General features: G+C 35.1%; 1 protein-coding gene across 2 annotated transcripts in view; it reads left to right on the top strand.

The window, feature by feature from the left end:
- Positions 1–13298, top strand: part of LOC113992576 (guanine nucleotide-binding protein G(i) subunit alpha-1) — a 32773-nt gene extending 19475 nt beyond the window's left edge. Inside the window, exons 4-9 of one of the 2 annotated variants that reach the window (XM_027730013.2) lie at positions 4330–4487; positions 6013–6141; positions 8794–8923; positions 10097–10250; positions 11146–11360; positions 11462–13298. In XM_027730013.2, coding sequence (XP_027585814.1) covers positions 4330–4487; positions 6013–6141; positions 8794–8923; positions 10097–10250; positions 11146–11336 — 762 coding nt within the window. In that variant the 3' untranslated portion in view covers positions 11337–11360; positions 11462–13298. Of the gene's footprint in view, positions 1–4329; positions 4488–6012; positions 6142–8793; positions 8924–10096; positions 10251–11145 lie in introns of both variants that reach the window. The other variant, XM_039388214.1, reaches the window with a different exon arrangement.
- The last annotated feature ends 6526 nt before the right edge of the window (positions 13299–19824 follow it).

Consider the following 19824-nt stretch of genomic DNA (forward strand, 5'->3'; position numbering starts at 1 on the left):
GGAGAACTAAACATCCGAGTCTTAGGGAGTTTTTCAAAAACATTAAACTATGCAGTCATTTCTCTATTTGTACAGATTTGTGGGCTGCTACATTCTATAGGTCATTTCAGTTAGACATCTTCACATTCCTTAAAAAAACACAGCTGAAATAGGGAGGCATGTAGCTACTGTCTGAACGTCTCTAGTAGTTCATAGGCACAGCAGTGCCTGAAACATTTCCAGCCTCTGAACTGAAGCCTGTCATACGGATTTCCAGTGTAGAGGACTTTATTTTACTCAAAGCAGAGACATGGGCCTAGACCTGATGCTGGTATCCCATGTTTTTCATTATACCAATCTTGGGATTTTTCCCAGGAAATGAGACCTTTTTCTAAGCTTTTCTTCACCTTTTCCATCTTATTTAATTTTTTGTCCCACATGCAAACCTCTGATGGTTTTATTTGCCGTTCCACCTGTTTGAAACTGGTCTGTAGAATTGATATCTCCAGTCCTACCCCTATGCTCTTATCTGTGGTGACTGATTATACCCACATCTGGTCAGGTGGTGAGGTGCTCAGAATATTTCTATAAAATGCTCAGCTTAGGTGTTTTTACTTGTCCTCTTGTTGCAGGACTGAGTACAGTCTGTACTGCAGTGCTGAAATTGATCCCCAGAGCTGTCAGTCTGAATAGTTAAGTTTAGTTCAGGATGTGTGCTTTTATCTCCTTTCCATAGAAATCAATGTCAGAACATGGAATGCTCACCAGTAAGGGTTTCGATGCAGGAACTTGTTATGTTGTGGCTGTCCCCCAGGAAAAATGGAGGAAGTGTTTTGCTGTTCATGTATTGAAATAAGTATGTAAGGTAGTCAGAGGGATATTTTGACTTAAGGTTTTTCTGTCATGTTAATGTGGAATTACAGTTCGGAAGGAGAGGAGGGCCTTTAAGAAACAGTATGTAAATTCCTTATTCATGACAGTCTTGTGTTCATTTTATTGATTGCTTGAAAAGCAAAATTTATAAATGTTAGAGAGTATTCCTTTAGTAATCTTGTGAAATGCAGTATGTATGGTTGTCATAAGGAAGACAAACGTTTGTGAGATTACATATAGTGAGTAATGAAGTTGTATCCGAAGTCTAAATCTGATTGGCAGTTAGCCAATTATAGCCATTTTTGTTATGTACATATGTTAATGATGTCTCTTCAGTTGTAAACATAAATAGGAAAAGCTTCATTTTCATTGGTTATTCCTCTCTGCATTTGCTCTCATGTTAACTGTAGTCTGCCCTTTAAGACCAAAGTTTTCCAGGGCAGCAAGAGTATCTCAGTGCTTGTTAGTTTGGTATTTTGCAGTGTAGTTCTTTCTGGAGTCTGGCAGTTAATGTTGAAAAGAGGCAGATGGTAGACTTATGTTGCTAAATACATAGTAAGAGAAAACGGAGGAGGAGTAAATTTAGGTGTTAGCAGATAAAATGACTAACAAGAAGATTTTGAGGGCTATGTTATACATGATGTCAGTTTGAAGTCATCTGAGTTTCTCAACTTCAGAGAGCTATATAAATGATGAAGCAGACTTCTGTCAGGAATAATCTTAAAATAGCCATCCATCCCATTGCACTTAGTCAGTTCTTGGTGGTCCAAATTCTTTTTTTTTCAGAGCATCACTGCTGTGGAACGTTAGTACTAGATTCTTGCCATTTATTAAGCCAGAAATGTGAAAAGTAATACAGAGCTTCAGTATCACTTGAAAAAAAAAGAAAAAAGTGTATTTATACCTCAGTTATTCTATTTTGTTTTGGAAAAAAAAAGCTTGAAAAGCTTGAAATTGTAACTCCTGGGGCAAAGTATTACATTAAGATTCTTTTGGGTGAATTTATGAGGTTTTTCCTCTAAATGGGATAAGTCTGTTTGGAAAATCATATACTCTTATTTTTGTCATAGGACTAATGGTAAAGCAGTGAGTTGAACATTTTCTTTTTTCAAGTTATTGAATCAAGGGAGTGCAGCTTACACCAGCAGCTTCAATAATGATCAGTCTGGAATCTGGTGTATCTTTGTCTGTGCTACAGGACAGTACTTAAATAGAAACTGTGTTTTGAGAGACCTTTAGTGAATGTACTTCAAAGGACTGTGGACCACTTTCTGAATGTGAGATTTATGGTAATTAGAGGGATGGTTAAATTAGTCTTTTTACATTACCTCATTTATAAAATCTGGTATAAAAATGAGTGATACCTAGAGAGGAAGCTGCTGAAGATATTAAAGAAAAATATCTAGCATTGGTTAATAATGAAAGTAGGACTTGATCGTTGTATACTGCCTCACTTGTGGTGTCTGTGGTAGTTGCCATCCTTAGCAAAAGGAGTACAGGCGTAACAGAGACCATTTCTTAATGTTTGGGCTTTTAAAGAGCTAAAATCAACTCCCTTGTTTCACCGTCCCTTTCCCCTCTTGCCTGTTTGAGAGCAGGTAGAGATCAGAGCTATTTGAAACAGAGTAAATTTTGTATACTTGAAAGTCAGACCATGTTAGGCATAAAATGGCATCATTTTTCGTGACAAAACTGGCTATCAGTTTCTAAGCTGTTTCCATCATGTGTTGTACATATTGTTGTATATATTGTCTCTTCTTCAAGATCCGCTGCTTCTGTGAGTTGTAGGTTCTTGCCTTTGCATCCACAATTTTCAAGACCAGAATTACCATTCAGGTTTCTTTTATGCAGGCATATTGCTCAAATTACAGTCCCTGAGATCTGACTATCCAACCCTGAGGTCTGACTATCCAACCCTTTCATCTTTAGGGCTCTGGTTTTTGTACATAATTATTATTGCAATCCATAGAATTTTTATTATTTGTCCACAATTTGTCCTGTCTATATACAGTAATTAGTATTTTTGTTTAACAACTGTTCTTTTAGATTTCTACCAACTCTAGCTTTCAAAAGACACTTTCAACATCAGATACTGGTTCTTCATATGTGTACCTATATATATACACATATATTTAAATCTCTTCAGGTTTGCTTTGAGTTGACTGAACAAGCTTTGTGTTTTCAGCCTGTGAAATTCAGTATTACTCAATCTATCTGTAAACAATTTTTCTGTTAGCTTGCATAAACTTTGATTGTTTAAGTCTACAGTGGACAGTATCTTTAGAACAATCACTACTTAATGTGCTTATCCTGGAAATTTTTTTCCCACAGCTTAGTGTTTGAACAGCAGAGCAATAGATTTTTCTACAGATTTGCACCTGTGTCTTCACTTACTGTTTTGTGGGAATAACCTTATGTGTTGCTTTTTTAAATCCTCCTCTTTCTTGAAATACTTTCAGTTCCCAGCTGATGTGTCCAAGTCTCTCCCTTTCTCCTTTTCAGGTTCATTGTTCTCTTTCTTTTAGTTACTGGACAAACAGTACATGCCGTGGGTAGTAGTGACAAGCCTCGAGTGTGATGATTTTTCTGGCTGATGTACCTTGACATTAGATCACACACTGCTGATAACCAAGGTCAAGCAGCTCCCTGCAGCAGGGTACTAGTGTAGATCTTCCCTCTACCCAGCTGCTGTCTTTTTCTCAGTGCCTTACAGGTCTAATGTTAAGTTTTGTTGCTCAGTCAAAATTGGATGAAGGTACTAAACTGGTCACATTCTGTTAAAGGGGAATGGTAGATTTACATCCTGTACTCCATTAGCCTCATTCTCAAAGCCTGTCATTATAAATAGTTTTAAAATCCAGCATTTGCTCTTAAAAATCTTGATGTTTGTTTGGTATTGCTTTACCAAGAAAATTTGGTGTCTGTAGAATAATTAGAGGTAATGAATATTTGTAACTGGTTTATCTGGAAAGATTTTAAGAAGTGTTTTTCTAATTCCTGATATAAGATTTGGGAAGTGATTTTGTCACTTTCAAAGCTGTTTTTTGAAGCTTAAGTGTTTAATGTGTTGTCTTCAGTTAATCAGTATACATCTGCATTTCTGAAGGGTCTAGTCTGCAGTGTAAACATTTTGTCCAGTATGTGGTATTTGATGAGCAAATACAGTTAACTTTAGGCTTGAGCACAAAATATGTTACTACTCCTATTTATGAAAACTTATTCAACTTATAAACTGATCAGAAGAAACTTTATGAGCAATGACAAATTTTTAGTGTTGAAACACTTTGTGTTGTTGAAAAATGTGGGAATTGATATCCTATTGAGAACACTAAAACCAATTGTTCATTTCACTTTTTTTTTTGTTTGGTTACATTCACATTTACCAGGTTAAGTAACTCATTTGCTGAATATCTTAGGTGATAACACGTGTTGTATTTCTCAATATTTGTCTCTGCACTGTCTGTTTACATCCTAAAGGATGATGCTCGTCAGCTCTTTGTGTTGGCTGGAGCAGCAGAAGAAGGATTTATGACTGCAGAGCTTGCTGGAGTTATCAAGAGACTGTGGAAAGACAGTGGAGTTCAAGCTTGTTTCAACAGATCTCGAGAGTACCAGCTTAATGACTCTGCTGCCTAGTAAGTACTGTGTGACAGACAAGATTCTCTTGGCCTTCTAAGTAGTAGTTAAAGAAGTATAAGTGTCATCTTTTGGCAAGTTCTGCTCCCCCATAGATGGAAACCACAGAAGTATCTGGACAAAGATACTGTCTGCTTGGGTCAAAATGCTGCAACTAGGCTTCGAGGTTGGAAAGGAAGAAGTGTGGTATAATTATGAACTTGTCATGCTCTGACCACGTGTTTCACCCTCTTAAAGAAGACAAAAATTGCTTTAAGGTGCTTTAATAGCATTTTTATTACAAAAACATGACTCAACTACCTTTTCAGTATCTGAATGTGTCCAGAAAACTTGATCTGAATTTGTATTACCAAGGATACTACTTTCATGTTCATAATAGAGTTTCTCCTATAGTTCAACATTGCTGCATTTTCTTTGTTAGTTAATGGTCTCTATTAGAAATGTGTTGAGGAAAGGTAACAATCAGGATGTATCTTTTATGCTAGGGCACTTCAGTAAAAAAATAAAATAATAAGGAGCTAAGGGTGGCAGAAATAAGATTGTGTGGCAGCAAGTAATGGTAAGTCAGTCAAGGAAAGAGTCCACCAAGGGGGAGTTAAGATGGTAAAGAATGGCATAGCAGTGACACTGCTTATAGTGCAATTTTTTTAAAGCTTTATAATTCTGAAGTAATTTGTAGTGTTTGAAGTTATTTCTCACTTTCTTGTATAAAGTTTATTCAATATGAAGCACTCCGTTTGGAGTTTAAATTACTCTCCTCTGGTACCCTCCTGTGTTCTATTTTGTTGTTTTAGATATCTCTACCTCCAATTTCATAAGAAAACTGTTCTTTTAGCCATACAGTTGTATCCTTAAAATTTCTAACTTGTTGCACAGAAAGTAGAACATAATGCCTTCCCTATTTACTATGGGAACTGCAAAAGTAAGCACAAGTAAGATTTGTATGGTTTTTAGAAGCAATGGTCTTGGCCTACATTGCAAGAATTTTGGCAATGAAAACATATTATTGTAAAAAATATGTGTAATTAGAAATTCTCAATAGAAAGTTAATTGTTATGTATGAGGCATTTTCTTAAACACATTAATTCTGGCCAAAACACTGAGTTGTTCTTTTCATACCTATTATCAAATCTAGGGTAATTTGGGGGCTTTGTTTACAGCTCAAAGTAACTGGTAGTTCATTAGGTTACAAAGATGAAGGTGTTCTTCTAATTAGTGCGAACAACACTGATGTAGGTGGAACCATGTTTGCATTTTGGGATTTCCAGTTTGCAGTGGAATAAATTGCATAAGTTTTCTTTCATCTAGGATGAAATATTGTTGTGTCTCTAAAGCTTATTTTGGAAAAAAAATTGGAAATTTTAATGAATAATGTGTCTAGATTTTTTGTCTTACATCAGAGAAAGCTATTTTATAAAATTCAAGGACAATGTAATGGATGGACCTAGAACTTCTGTAATTCTTTGTAATTATTTTGTTACTATTTTATGAATAACTGAAAACAGTATTTATTTTTACCTTTAGTTACTTGAACGACTTGGACAGGATAGCACAAACCAGCTACATTCCAACTCAACAGGATGTTCTCAGGACTAGAGTGAAAACCACAGGAATAGTGGAAACTCACTTTACTTTCAAAGATCTTCATTTTAAGTATGTAAATCTTGCAACATGATCATCTATCTGTTACAGTTCCTGTAAAATTCTAGAATATGGCTTTCAGTGGTGTAATTTAACAAATTTGTCTAACCACAAGTTTAGATTATTTTTCCCTCTGTTTCTTTAAAAAAAAAAATTCCTCATGCTGGACTCAGTTTTCTGAAGGGATATAATAGTTGTTGGAACTTCAGTAAATGTTTTGGGTTTATTGGAAACATTTTGTAAAGATGCTTTTTATGTAAATTAAATCCATTCGTCCCCCAGCCTGTGTTGACATCGGGGTTTCCCCGACCCAGGTGCGCCATTCATGGTGAAAGCATCAGAATAGTCTACCTCCTACTGGTGAGGAAGAATAAGAAGAAAACTCAATAAAACACACATTAAATTACATGAAATCACATTTAAACTATGCAGAAATTGTTATCAGCATATCTATATAATACGTTTCTTTAGTATCTTTATGGAAAATATTTCTTTTTCATGGAAATGTGTATCAAGTACTGTAATAGGTATGCTGCAGGACCATCAGTACTGTGTAAATATGTTTTGTTTCCTTGTTTTAGGGTTTAAGTGTACAAAATCTGTATTAATCCATAAAAGAATAGCTGATAAATGGGAATGTATCTCTTGAAAACCTGAGGAGAGTAGTCCTCAGCCAAGCCTGAAGAGAGGTCTTCAGTATTGAGGAGCACTTCATCTTCTCACTCACTTTCTAATGTTTCTTGTTCAGCTCCCTATTGTAGATGGGTCCAGTCTGTGCTGATTATCAGGGCTGTTACAAGGACCATGGGATTCTACTTCTGTAAAATGTGTAACTTTGAGACAGACCTGTGGAAGTATTTAGCTGTAATGTTGTACATTTAAACACCTGTACCTGTGCTTTAGGAGACAGGCTTAATGAGTTATTGGAAGGGCTTGAAATATACTCTGACATAACATTGAAAAGAACTTCTAAGATGAACCAAAGGCATGAAAGGCTTCATTATTGCAAGGCAAGGGTACATAAACATGACTAGCTGTGCAGTATCAATTTCTTTCATTATCTTTTCTTTCCTGTTCTTCTGTATGTGTTTAGATTCTTTGAGATTGAGCCTCAATTCAACCTTCTCTATAAAGTGCTTAGCATAACTTTGATTATTGATTCAATGCAAAATGCAAATAGCTAGTCTTCATCCTGTTTCTACAGACTATTCCAGAAGTTGAGTCTGATGTCTTATTACTTTTGTCTTCAAAGAACACCTTTTTTTTTTTTTTGTAGAAATGTTAATTCTTACAGAAATTCATCTCTTAGTATGAAGTTATAAAGCATAGCATTAGAATGACAGAAGTAACAAGTAAAATGTAAGGTATTAATTATTAAGGTATACAGGTATAAAATATCTTCCTAGGGGTACAGCCATCACTAATTATTTGAGAAATAGGACTAGGTGGCTACCTTGCATTTATATAGGGTAATATCCAAAGGCATCCTCTCAAAGATATCTCTGAAGGTAAGGAACGCTTCTAAGGAATCCTTTTTTCCTTTTTAAATTCTAACAGGAATAATCTTTCAAGGCATTTTTAACATGGCATTGTCTCAGTGTAGGACATTAAATGGGCAATGAGCATTGTCACACCATAGTGTACCCCAGTAGAAGACCTTATTAGAGGTTACGAGGTTTCTGACAGTTTTTTGATGAGAAAGCAAAGGGACTTTGTTTTCCTTCTAATTTGTTTCCTTCTCTACTTATTTTTACTCTATTTTTTCAAATTAAAATCTAGCAACTTGGAACACTTGATTTGTAAAAATAACAACTGTAATTAAAATCCTTCAAGTCCAATTTACCTAGTTGTGTAGTACACTAACATTAAATTGGTAAGGTTTTATCCATGTGCCCTACCTTCCACTCTTAAAGCTCAGGGAAAAACAGGAAAGGGGGATAATAAAAAAATACAAGTCAGTTTTAGTAAGTGTATCATATGAAAGACTTAATTGAATTTCCAAACAATGCATTTATTAGAGGGAAAATGAGAGTTGTGTTTACTCTGTAATCCTCTTTTTGTCTTTTAAGATAATTTTGAAAATAATTAAGGCATGTCTTAAAAAAAATCTCATTTAAACATGGCCAGTTGAAGCATGGATTTCAGTTGTAATTTGATTTAGAAGAGAGAGGTGCTGAACCTCACCAGAGTTAAGAGTTGAGATCTAATATTTATTTTCTACAAATTTAATTATATATTTTAATATTCAGAATACGAAAACATCAATAATAAAGTCAGTGTTGCCTGTATTCAACTTCCTTAGTTCTGCATTATTTCCAAGTATTGAAAAAGACACCACTCTTCTCTTAAAGAATCTTACATTGTTGTTCAGTATCTTTTATTATTTTAGACTTTTTAGTAACGCTAACTCTGTATATTTTTGTTTTTTATAGATTACAATTAACTTTGTTAATGAATATATTATTGTAAATAATTAATCTTGTTTAGCTTTCATCTCATACCTCCTCATACTCTCTAAAATGTATCGGAAGGCTTTTAAGGCTTTATTAAAAGTGGGGTTTTTACTGAGAAAAATAGTAATAAATGTTTCAGATTTTATTGGTTAATATGCAGAAAGCTAGAAATTCCAAAGTTCATTCCCTGCTTTGTGCTTCTGTTTCACAGAATGTTTGATGTTGGAGGCCAAAGATCAGAGCGGAAGAAGTGGATTCATTGTTTTGAGGGTGTTACAGCAATTATTTTTTGTGTGGCACTAAGTGATTATGACTTGGTCTTGGCTGAAGATGAGGAAATGGCAAGTACTGCAATGTTGAAAAAGGGAACAGTTGTTGGATAGAAGCTGAATAAGTTTGGAAGGAAAGCTATAAATATGTCTGGAGTATTGCTGCTTTATAAGAAGTATGGTTTGTGCAAGAGGTCCTAGGAATGGTGATAGAATTCATGCCTTCAGGTTTCAAAGTATTTCCTCATATTCTCAGAAGGAATACTAAGAGACAAGTATTCTTTGCAGCTACACTTTCATGTTTTAAAGGATGCATAAGTTAATGAGGATGCATTGTCAGTAATATGCATTTTAATCTCTTTAGGGATGCTAGAAGTACAGAGTAAGAACTTTCTTGACTTATCTGTATCTACTTTGTTTGTTTTTCCTTCCTTCCTCAGTCTTCAGTTTTTGCATCTTTCTAAATATGTTTCTCTGATCTCAGCTGCAGAAATTTTTCTCTTCCTTCTCCCTTCCACCCCCCTCTGCTCCTTTCTCCTCTTTCAAGGGTTTACTCCTTCCATGTCACTGTGCACAGGGTACATGTTACTGTCTGAGTGGTCTGAAGTGATACTTGTCTGTTGTGTGTGAATCATTAACAGACTTCTGTGCTCTTCCTCGTGTTCTACAACCTCCTATAAAATATAATTTGGGGAGGAAAGAGAAATAAGAAAACCTTTCAAGTCAAATGTAGTTAGAGAAGGTCGTAGCTAGTATCCTGCTACTTAAATGGCTGGAACTTGGCCAAAGTACTTACATATTGGATAATTTTTCTACAGAGTTAAGAATTATGGTAAGAGGAAAAAAACCTGCTTACTTGATTCACTAGTCTTGTAGAACTTTTCTTTTTTCTTCTGGAATATCAGCTAGGTGCAGAATTCATTTTCAATTTCCAGAAGATCTTATCAGTATTAAGAAAAATTCAGCTAACTCAGCAATTCTTGCAGAATATCTGTACTGCAAAATGTAAAAACACAGTAAATACTAAAAACTTAAACCTGAAAATGAGAAAAAGTAGTTGCTTAAACCGGGCTTGTAGAAGTGGTCTTTGTGGTGGTCTTGGCTTCTCTGTATTTCCCTGTGGTAAAATGTGATTTTGTTTGCTAAAAACTTAGTTGTGTAACTTACCTGGTTCATCAAAAATACGAATCCTGATTTTACTACCAAAGTTTGATAAAATACAGATGTGTTTTTTTCCAATTACAGAATCGGATGCATGAAAGCATGAAATTGTTTGACAGTATCTGCAACAATAAATGGTTCACAGACACTTCTATTATTCTATTCCTGAACAAGAAGGATCTTTTTGAAGAAAAAATCAAAAGAAGTCCTCTCACTATTTGCTACCCTGAATATGCAGGTATTAGAGGGAGGTGCAAGTGTCAAGTTGTTGGGTTTTTTTGTTAAATTACGTAGTTTTTGATGGACAAATCATGAGTTGAATAACTCTAGGCATCTAAAATATTTCTATGAAATGAAGTTTAGGATGGGGAATTGTTTTTATGGATCACAAGTAAAATAGGGCTAAGTCTTTTTAACCATGTGAAATAATTGCTGGTCCACTGATAGCATTTACATGGTACTGCTCCAACTCTTCAGGCTAATTTATTTAACCCATTCTTATTTCTGATATTGTCTTGTTTTAGTACTTAGACGTAAGTAGGAAACCCTGAGGACACATGAGAGTTTTATTTGAACAGGGAATGTACATACATTTTGAAGTAGGTGGCTTACTCAGGAAATACAAAACAAATGAGGATGAATTCATTTGAACAAATCTTAGCCTTTTTATGTATCGCTTTCATTGTAACTTCAAGCTCCGGTACAGAAAATAGCTTGTTGGAGGTAAGAAGCTTAGGAGAAATACGTATGCTAAATGTTTTTAATTGTGTGTGGGGAAAACCCAAACCTTATAAAAACATAAAAATTGAAAGCAAGTAAAGTGAATTCAGGAAACAAAATATCCTAATCTAGGGAACAGTGATGGGTCATTAATAACTTGTTCCTCTGCCACTGAAGTAAATGGAAAGACTTCCTACAGCTGGAATTGAATACTTAGGTTTTATTCTTACAAATGCATCCAAAAGGTTTCCTTCGAAGGTTTTTAATGGTATCTTTAAGCAATGACTGTGGAATTACTGCTCTTCAGGTTTAGATTAACAATTTCCAAAGAACCACTTCCTTCAAAGATACAATATGCATGTTACTCTTTTGCAGTTTGAAATCTGCTTACTGAGCAATTTTTTTTCTTCTAGGGTCAAACACTTATGAAGAAGCAGCTGCATACATTCAGTGTCAATTTGAGGATCTGAACAAGAGAAAAGACACAAAGGAAATCTACACTCACTTCACTTGTGCCACAGACACAAAAAATGTGCAGTTTGTTTTTGATGCTGTAACTGATGTCATTATTAAAAATAACCTTAAAGACTGTGGCCTCTTCTGAGAACAGACAAGAGGTTGTTAAATGGTAAATTACATGCCTGAAAACAGGACTTAGGCATTTGGAATATGCCCATGCTGTGTAAAACCTGCATAGATATACTTAATTCTCTTTTATTTTGTTTTTAGGTTTGAAGATCAACTTCGCACAATTCTAATCTGATTCTTTTCAAGGTGAAAGAAGTACAAAATACGTTGTGCTGAATGATAGATCAGTACTGTACTTGCCTGTTTTAACAGCTTTATTTATGTTTGTCTTGTAAATTTAAGTAATTAGTTAACACTGAGATGTCAGTTGATTGTATGTAAACTTACAATTGTAGTAATGTATTTGTATAAACGTTGAACGGAATATTTTAGTAAGTTGATGTCCTCTAAAACATTCCTCTAAAATTTCCATGTTTTCTGAAGATACTCTTAGAGGAGACAGACACTTTTTGCCTTGGAATTATTTAAACATCTTGTAAAATTAAATTTTCTTCTCATCTTAAGGGTGCATGCTGCCTTATTCTTTACTTTCGTTGGTAATACTGTATATGGCGTTTGCTTTTTTGATATTTAAACAGCCTCATACACCTGCTCAGACTTAAACAAACATAACCAATAAAACTTGTTTTTTGCCTTAAGTTTTGAAAAAAATCTTTTTATAAATTCAAGATAAATGCAAAGATTATTTTAAAATTTAAATGAAATTCACATTTTATGAAATCTGGGCTTGCAGTCTTTGCAGTGGAAATGTGGCAACACTGGTAAATTGAAGTTTAAGGTTCAGCTATCACAAGAGCTGATGGAAATGCAAAAAGGAAGTTGTTAAAACTAGTTATATCAATAAAATATTTTTTTGAAGCTGTGGTCTTTACTCAGTGGAGTGAATGGAAAAACTACCTTTGGGGTTTTTTAAATAGACGGTTAGCAAAGGCTGGACTTCAGAGCAATGTCTTTTCTGTTTACTTAAGAAGTAAATTCATGTTCTCCTTACATATTTTGCTATTTTCTGATAATAAAACTAGTTTGATAATTTAATAACCATAGAAATACTGGGTTCTCCCACAAGACATGGCAGAGTTGCTTCACAGATTTCAGCAATTTCCTGTTGCATATAACAAGATTCTTCAGTATTTTGGATAGGGTGTTTAAGTAACTTAGAAGTGCTGATCCTTTAATTTCCTCTTTAATTATAATTAAAGTCTCACAGTTTCTTACAACAATAAGTTAAAGAATATCATTTTCTTCTGGTTATGCTTTCATTATGTGATTTGCTATCTTAGGTACATATCATCCATTGCCTTATGGATAGTGCCAAAATTGATTTTTTTTTTTTTTATTAATACAGATTTTAAAAGGAATAAGCTTCTAATTGTAAATAAGTTGATGGTTGTCTTAAATGTCTGTCATCTAAAAAATACGAACCTACCAAACTTGGAAATACGATTTTCTATAATTGTTAAAATATTTCAGGCAGCTACAGTACACCATAAGTTCTTTGAGAAGTAAATAAGTCTTGGAACCTGTGGCTATTTTTCTATATTATATTAGCATTTTTGTTCTTAGAAATGTTCAAAATATTTAAGTCTATGTTCTGTTGTTTAATTTTTGATTGTATGTGTGTTTTAGTTAGGCTTCAGCTTGAGTAAAACTTACCTGCACTTCTCATTCTTTAATGTTTCCTTTGTTAGGTACAGATTTGCTAAATGTGTTTTAAATGTAAGATTAGAAAGGAGGTAACAATGCTGGAGGTTGTTAAATACATTGATACATTATGAGCTCTTTCAGCAGTTATAGTAAGCAATCTGTATATCCTGGGCTGCTTTTAATTGTGCTTTACAGTTCTGGATATGATTTTAAATCTCACTGAACTACTTTATGGAATTGTATTTACACCTACGTTCAAGTTGGTTTTTGTACTTAATGTAAAACAAAAATTGGGATTAATCAAATTAAATAAATCTAAATTTTGTGCCTTGCTTGAAAGAAATGTTTTTCTTTAAATGTGCTGATGGAAATCTTTTTGCATCCATCCTGTGGAGGTAACTAGGGAGTGAAAATGAGAAGATAGGAAGTCAAAAGTAAATTCAAAAACTTTTGCTAGAAACAATAACATAAAAATGAGAATAAATAATGTTTATTAATGACTTAATATATTTCCTTTACTATTGTTCCAACACCTTCAGTTGAAGAATTTTTGGAATTTCATAACTAGTGCTTTCTGAAGTATTTACATCTTAATACAGAAAAAAATCGTGCAATAATTTTACTCGCTAGTCCAGACAGAAAATCTTGGTTTTTTCTGACCCACTGGGTGGCCAGCAGGTATATTTCCTTGGAGATGTGCTGCGCTCGTTGATCAGTCTTTGTCCAGAGATGAAAGTTGTCAGCCAAGGCCACTGCTCTAGGAAAAGCTACAAGAGGGCTTGCATTCTGTTGTGGGGGGAGCCACACACTTAGTTTTCACTGCAGCTGCAATAAGGCTCCACTCCATCTCTGTTCCATCAGGAGCATCCTTCTCTGTCAGAGCACTGCAGAAAAGTGGGGAAATGCTGCAGATGCACCGCTGGCTGAGAAGGACAGTCTTGTCCCTCAGCAACCTGAGCCCCCCTTCTCTTCCAGTTCCCTGTTCATCTCATTTCTTCATGCAGTGTTCAGGCAAACTGCTTTTTCTAGCCTTACACGGGAAAGCTCCCTCTACTAGCTTAGATATTCCCTCAGGCTATCATAAATAGTGTAAATTTAGTATATGTAAAAAATCAGAGCTTTACGGAGGCTTCTCCAGCCCTTGTGGTCTTGTGCACATGTGTGGTTGAAGTCTCTCATTAAAATGCATCTGTCTTCAAAAAAATAGCTATTTTTAAGGGACTTAACATTGTAGAAGGATGGTTTGAAAAATTTGCTATTTGGCTTCGTGATGCTACCTATGGAATTAGGAGGAAACTTGAGGTTAAATGTAGTAACCCCTTAGTAACTAAAACAGGGTCCAGCATCGCAGAATGGGAACAATGTAGCATTCGTTGGGTTGCGGTTTCTGTTTCCATGTATGCAATTAGCAGCTTCATGATTTAAATTCTACATAAAACCTTAAGGAGCAAAAGAGATCCATCTGCAGCATGAACAGCATGGTGGGTAGTGTGCTAGAATTGGGGAAAATTAAAGGATAAGTATCTGTTCCAAATCAAGCAAAAAGGGAACCCCTACCAAGATGCTGGCTGTCCTACTGTGTGGATATCTCTTGAAGTTGTTATAGTTCATATTACTAACTAAGATCCTGTGGGTCAAAGAGTAATGCCAGGGTTGTAAACACCAGATCCTTGACTATTTAATTGTAAAAAAAAAGTGTAGAAGGTGCAACAAGAGGCTGAAAGCAGCTCATCCCTGAATAATTTATAGCTTGCTAGAGTACACTCACATATGAATGAGGAAGATGAGACTGGTGAAAGAGGAACTTAATTATCAGTCATTGACTACACTAGTGCTTGTAGTTTTTGGAAAACTTTAGGGTTTTCTGATGAACAGGAATATTAAATTTCAGGTTCATAGGTGCAAAACAACCATTTTCAGTTCTGCGTCTGGAGTTCTTGCAAAGAAGCTGGCTCGACACAGAGGAAACCAGGGGCAGAATTTCACTTAGTCACACTTCCAGCTCATTAAAATATGCTGTATTTAAAAATGGCTGAGTTAAAATGCATTTATCAAACTATTTGTCCGTAGTCTGTTTAGAAGCAGTGCTTTTCAAAGTTGGTCATAGTTCTAGACAAGATGTTTCTGGCTGGTTTGCTCTGCATGTAGTTTCTTTTTTGTGGTAGTGAGAAGACTTTGACTGTTACCTGACATGACAGAGATTAGGGTTATTGAGCAGTTTTATTGTATGAATAATTTACTTGAAGTAAGGCATAATTAGGCTTATCTTTAAAGGTGCTATCAGTGGGTTGAGATCTGTATGGGGTAGTGTATTGCTGTACCATTTTTGGCTATACTCCCCTCTGGTTTTAGGACAGAAAAGAGTTGAGCCCATAGTGTAGAAATACACTTCTATAGTCAATTTGTGTTTCTGAAATGCTATGTCTCAATTCTGAAAGGAATGGCAGAGCATCTGTTACAAAAGAAAAATTTATGTATGCAAGGGTGTACCGATCAGAATGTGCTATCTGAAATTTTACTCTCTTTAATTGCAGTGGTACAAAAGACATTTAAGACCAAATATGTTGTCACTGGAAGTCCCTGCAGCTTCACAGAACTAGCTGTTCCCAGCTACCTTAGTCTTCAGTCTCCTTCCTTTTCTGCCCTTCCACTAACAGAGAAGTTTGGGGAGAGGCACTGTCACTGTGCTTTCCCTCACAGGTTGTGCTGTTGTGCAGGCATCTAAGGAATGGGTACCTTGCAGAATAGGCTAATCTGTTCATTCTTTTGCAGATAAAGAACATGCAGATGTCTGATGTAAGATTGTTATTAATATGGTAATGTAAGAATATGCAGATTAATTAGAGAATAAGTGTAGTTAAAGCTGCATTTGTTTATATTGAAAAGCATGAAGAAAAGTCTAGGAAACCAGGAACCTGAGCAGGTAAAACTTTTCAATGAGTTCCATAGTGATCCACAGTGTGATCAGAAATCTTTACAGTGTGACACCAAGCACATATGAAATACCTCTTATGAACAAGTGTCCTCATGTCTATAAAATCAGAATGTACTAAGAGACAGTACAGTACAAATAAGTGAGTGGGAGACACATTTCAAATACAAACATACTTCCAGAAGGGTTTGTCCATTTGTCAAAATAAAGTAGCAGTTATTGGAACTAAACCAAATGAATAAACCATCAATTTTGTGCATAATTTCATAACAGTTTTTCTCAGGACCCATGACATCTTACTGTGAAAAAAATATGCTGAGGTATGGTCACTCTTCCTCTGTTCCACAGTAGTGGTTCTCTTGAAATGTGATTAAAAAAAAACCAAACACAAAATCTGTTCTAAAAATCCTATGCAACTGTCATCCTGAGAATGTTACGTAGTTTTGACTAAAAAAGGCTAACACTTGTCCTGTATGCCAGGATTATTTTTGGGGTTTTTTTTGGTAGATTAAAACAAAGATGCAGCTATTCCCATTTTGATTCCATGAATCACAAAGTTATAATACCTTGTCTAACTTTGATCAAGAGCTTTGGTATCAAAACACAGAATTTTCCCATGAGAATAGTATTAACTTGGTGTGAATTGCCAAAACTTATATTTCTATTCTTATTAATAAGCATTAATGGTGAAGTTATTAAAAGACCTAAAAATCTGAAGTTATCAATTGCATAATTTAGAATATAAAACTGAACACCAACAACCAGAAAAAATCCAAATTGCATTCAATGACTTTATTGTAGCCAACTTTAGAACATGCATTCAAGATGTGAATTTGACCTGTGTTTTCTTAAGGTACCTGTAAATCAACAAGGATAGTTCATTACATCCAATTTCTAATGATGACCTTTGTACTCTTTTTGATCTCTAACAAAAATATGGTTTTAACCCTTTATAATTTTAGAAAGATTATTGAAAAAAAAGTTGAACTTTTGTACATTTGATCAAGTTTTGAAGTAGTTGGTTAGAGATTCTGCCAGTATCTTTCATAGCTATGTTGGTTTGACTGAAATTACATTAGTTTACCTTGTTTTTCTGCTTATAAATTAATTCTTTGTAAAGTTCTCAGTCTTTGGCCCTCTGACTCTGTTTGAGAAATTGAGGAAAGTCATAAACTGTATCATCTACTGGGACAAAAAAAGATGTTTGTAGTCAGTCAGATGTTTGAGATTAATGTTCTCGAAAAGCTTTAAAGAAAATTTTCAGTGATGAACTTCACAGCTCTGTCCAACATTTGAAGAAAGCAGCTTAGGGAGAGCGTTGTGGCATAAGGTTGTTTTTTGGTATGTTCTTACTTGTTTTTGTTGCCTGGAGCTCTAATGATGAGGAGGTAACAGAGGTATGTGCAGTTGCTGAGCTACTCACCTTTTTCCCAAGTGAGGCTGTTTGATGTCTGTCTGTTAAAGGCCCAAGCAACCTGATCTTATATATGTTGAGGAAAAGGGTTGTGAGCTACTCAGCAAAAAGGAAGCAAAAAGAAACTGGAGAGGAGAGAGGGAGTGCTCTCCCACCGGAGTGGATAGAGGGGGGGAGGAGGGAGACAGCTGCTTTTCTGATGTCTGTTAAGTTTGTTCTTGAATGTTCTTGGGGTTTAATACAATCTTACAAGTAGAGATTATGTGTTTGGATGCTGCTAGGAGACAGTTGTTGGTACGTTGTACACTTAAACTTGAAGTGTATTGTCACATCCCGATTCTCAGTCCTTCAAGCTCTGTCTTCCCCTAGTTAAAACCCATTCGAGAAAGAATAAAATGCTAATATAGCTGCAGAGTAATAGTTTACTAGTCTTGAATGAGTTTTTTTCTTCAACATGGGAAATTTTTATATTGTAGCATTTCAGAGATATTCTGAAAGATAAATTACGAGGCTGTCAAATGAGGGTTTTAGTGTTTTAAATATTATAGTGCAGAGATAGGGACAAGCTACTTCATTTTTTCCCCACTAAATGTGCAAAATGAAGATGAATAGAGCACTCCAAGTGCTCTGTATGAGCCTTCCCAAGACCAGAGCTGAAATAAAATGCTTCCTTTAGGCTGTAAGAGAAGCAGAGTGAAGCGTTCGTGTCTCCAGTAGAATTGCAGCAAAGAACTGACAGCACTTCCTCATAGCACTGGTGTTTTAATCCAGTACACTGACAGTTGACATCTTTGGCAAAGAGGAAGGAAATACTGGGATGGTATCAGTGATACATGATCCTAAACTGCTGGAGTACAGGTGTTCAGGTCCTTTGAGGCCAAACTGTGATAGGTGCTGTAGAAGGGTTGTACACAAACTGACTTTCAGAGAAAGCTTTGAAAGGAGTTAGTTGTGCCATCACTTTCAAAAGGACTGTAGGAAGCAATGAGCAGTTCTGCTAGAAATGCATAATTTGCTTCACTTAAATGTTCGGCATCTTAAGTGAGATGAAAGAATTTGTCAAGTGATCACTATCAGCTGGCATGTGGCAGTATGATTTCTTAGCCTTTGACAGTGTAGCTCAGTTTGTTTAAAACAACAAAACTTGTACATCTAAGAAGAATGGAAGACACGATCCCGAGGAAATAATCGCAAAATTAAAATTGTATATTAGGTAACCAAAGCTTGCATTCTTCCAATAATACTTATATACATCATCACGTTATGCCAGCATTTCAGAAACTCATTTATGAGGTAGATCTCTGCCAGGTAGTGCTTCTCATTGCCATACTATATACAAAAGTGAGGGGACGATGGCACTAACAGTATTTTCTGTAGTTCAGTTGCACGGATGTTCGACTGGCAACTGGAACACTAAGGTTCAAAGTCAGTATGATTTTTAAAATACTGAAATCTGAGAAAAGTCCCCTAACAAATGGACTAGTAAATACTCTGAAACTGTTATTTTTACCTTGTCATGTTAATTTAATTTCACTTTATATAATACTGACTTCTCTTATCTACAAGGGGTAAAATATGTATCACAGGTACCAATCCTAATCAATCAAATGTATCTTGTACTAAGTAAAATAAGTTCAATAGAAGGTCTCAGGGCAGGACCCTTACTCAGCTGCTTGCTCTGAACTGAAGCAGATGCTGAACTTGTTTGTTTGTATCCTGAAGGACCCAAGCCAGCAGGACTGTTGTGTGAGAATACAGCTGTCCCTCCTCTTCGCTTTTGCATGGTAACAAAATCAATCCTTTCAGACCTGACCTTTTCCCTAGATACCATCTTATTCATAATATGACATATAATATACCATATAATATACATATAATATACCATCTTATTTATAATAATTTATTAGACATTTGCAATGTGTAATTCAATTTGAAATTAATTTATCAATTATTTTTTGAACTACCAGCAAACAGGAAAAACTTACAGAGCTCACTTAAGAATGAAAGTCCTTTAACTGTCTCTTTTTTGAACTGGATGGATTTGGCCTGAGGAGACTTTCTGTACAATTCACGTGTTTTTAGTCCATTCATTCTTGTAGTTCTTTTTTGCATCAGTTTCCACTTCTCCTTGTGTATCTTGAATTGCAAAGCTATTTTTAAATGAAAAGGGTTTAAAAGTGGAAAGCTTTTTTTTTTTTTAATTTTTCTTTTGCTATGATGGATGGGGATGGAATACAAAATGTGTGTTTTACTAAAAAATACCAGTTTGAATCATCTCAACAAGCCTCAAAATTTTCCATTCCCAAAGCTTAAATATTTAAGAGGTCTGTAGATTTATGGACAATTTAATACACTTTTTTTACCAAAAAAAAAAAAAAAAAAAAAAAAGGCAGATTGAAAGACAAAAATATAATTATCATAGGCTCAAATACCAAAACCCTCTTCTGCCTCTGTGCTGTTGCTGGTCATACTAGAATGGTTAAGTGATGACTTCCACTAATTCATGATGCTATT

This window comes from Pipra filicauda, unplaced genomic scaffold (assembly GCF_003945595.2).
Source record: "Pipra filicauda isolate LSUMZ 115617 unplaced genomic scaffold, ASM394559v2 scaffold101_size5749837_pilon, whole genome shotgun sequence".
NCBI lineage: Eukaryota > Metazoa > Chordata > Aves > Passeriformes > Pipridae > Pipra > Pipra filicauda.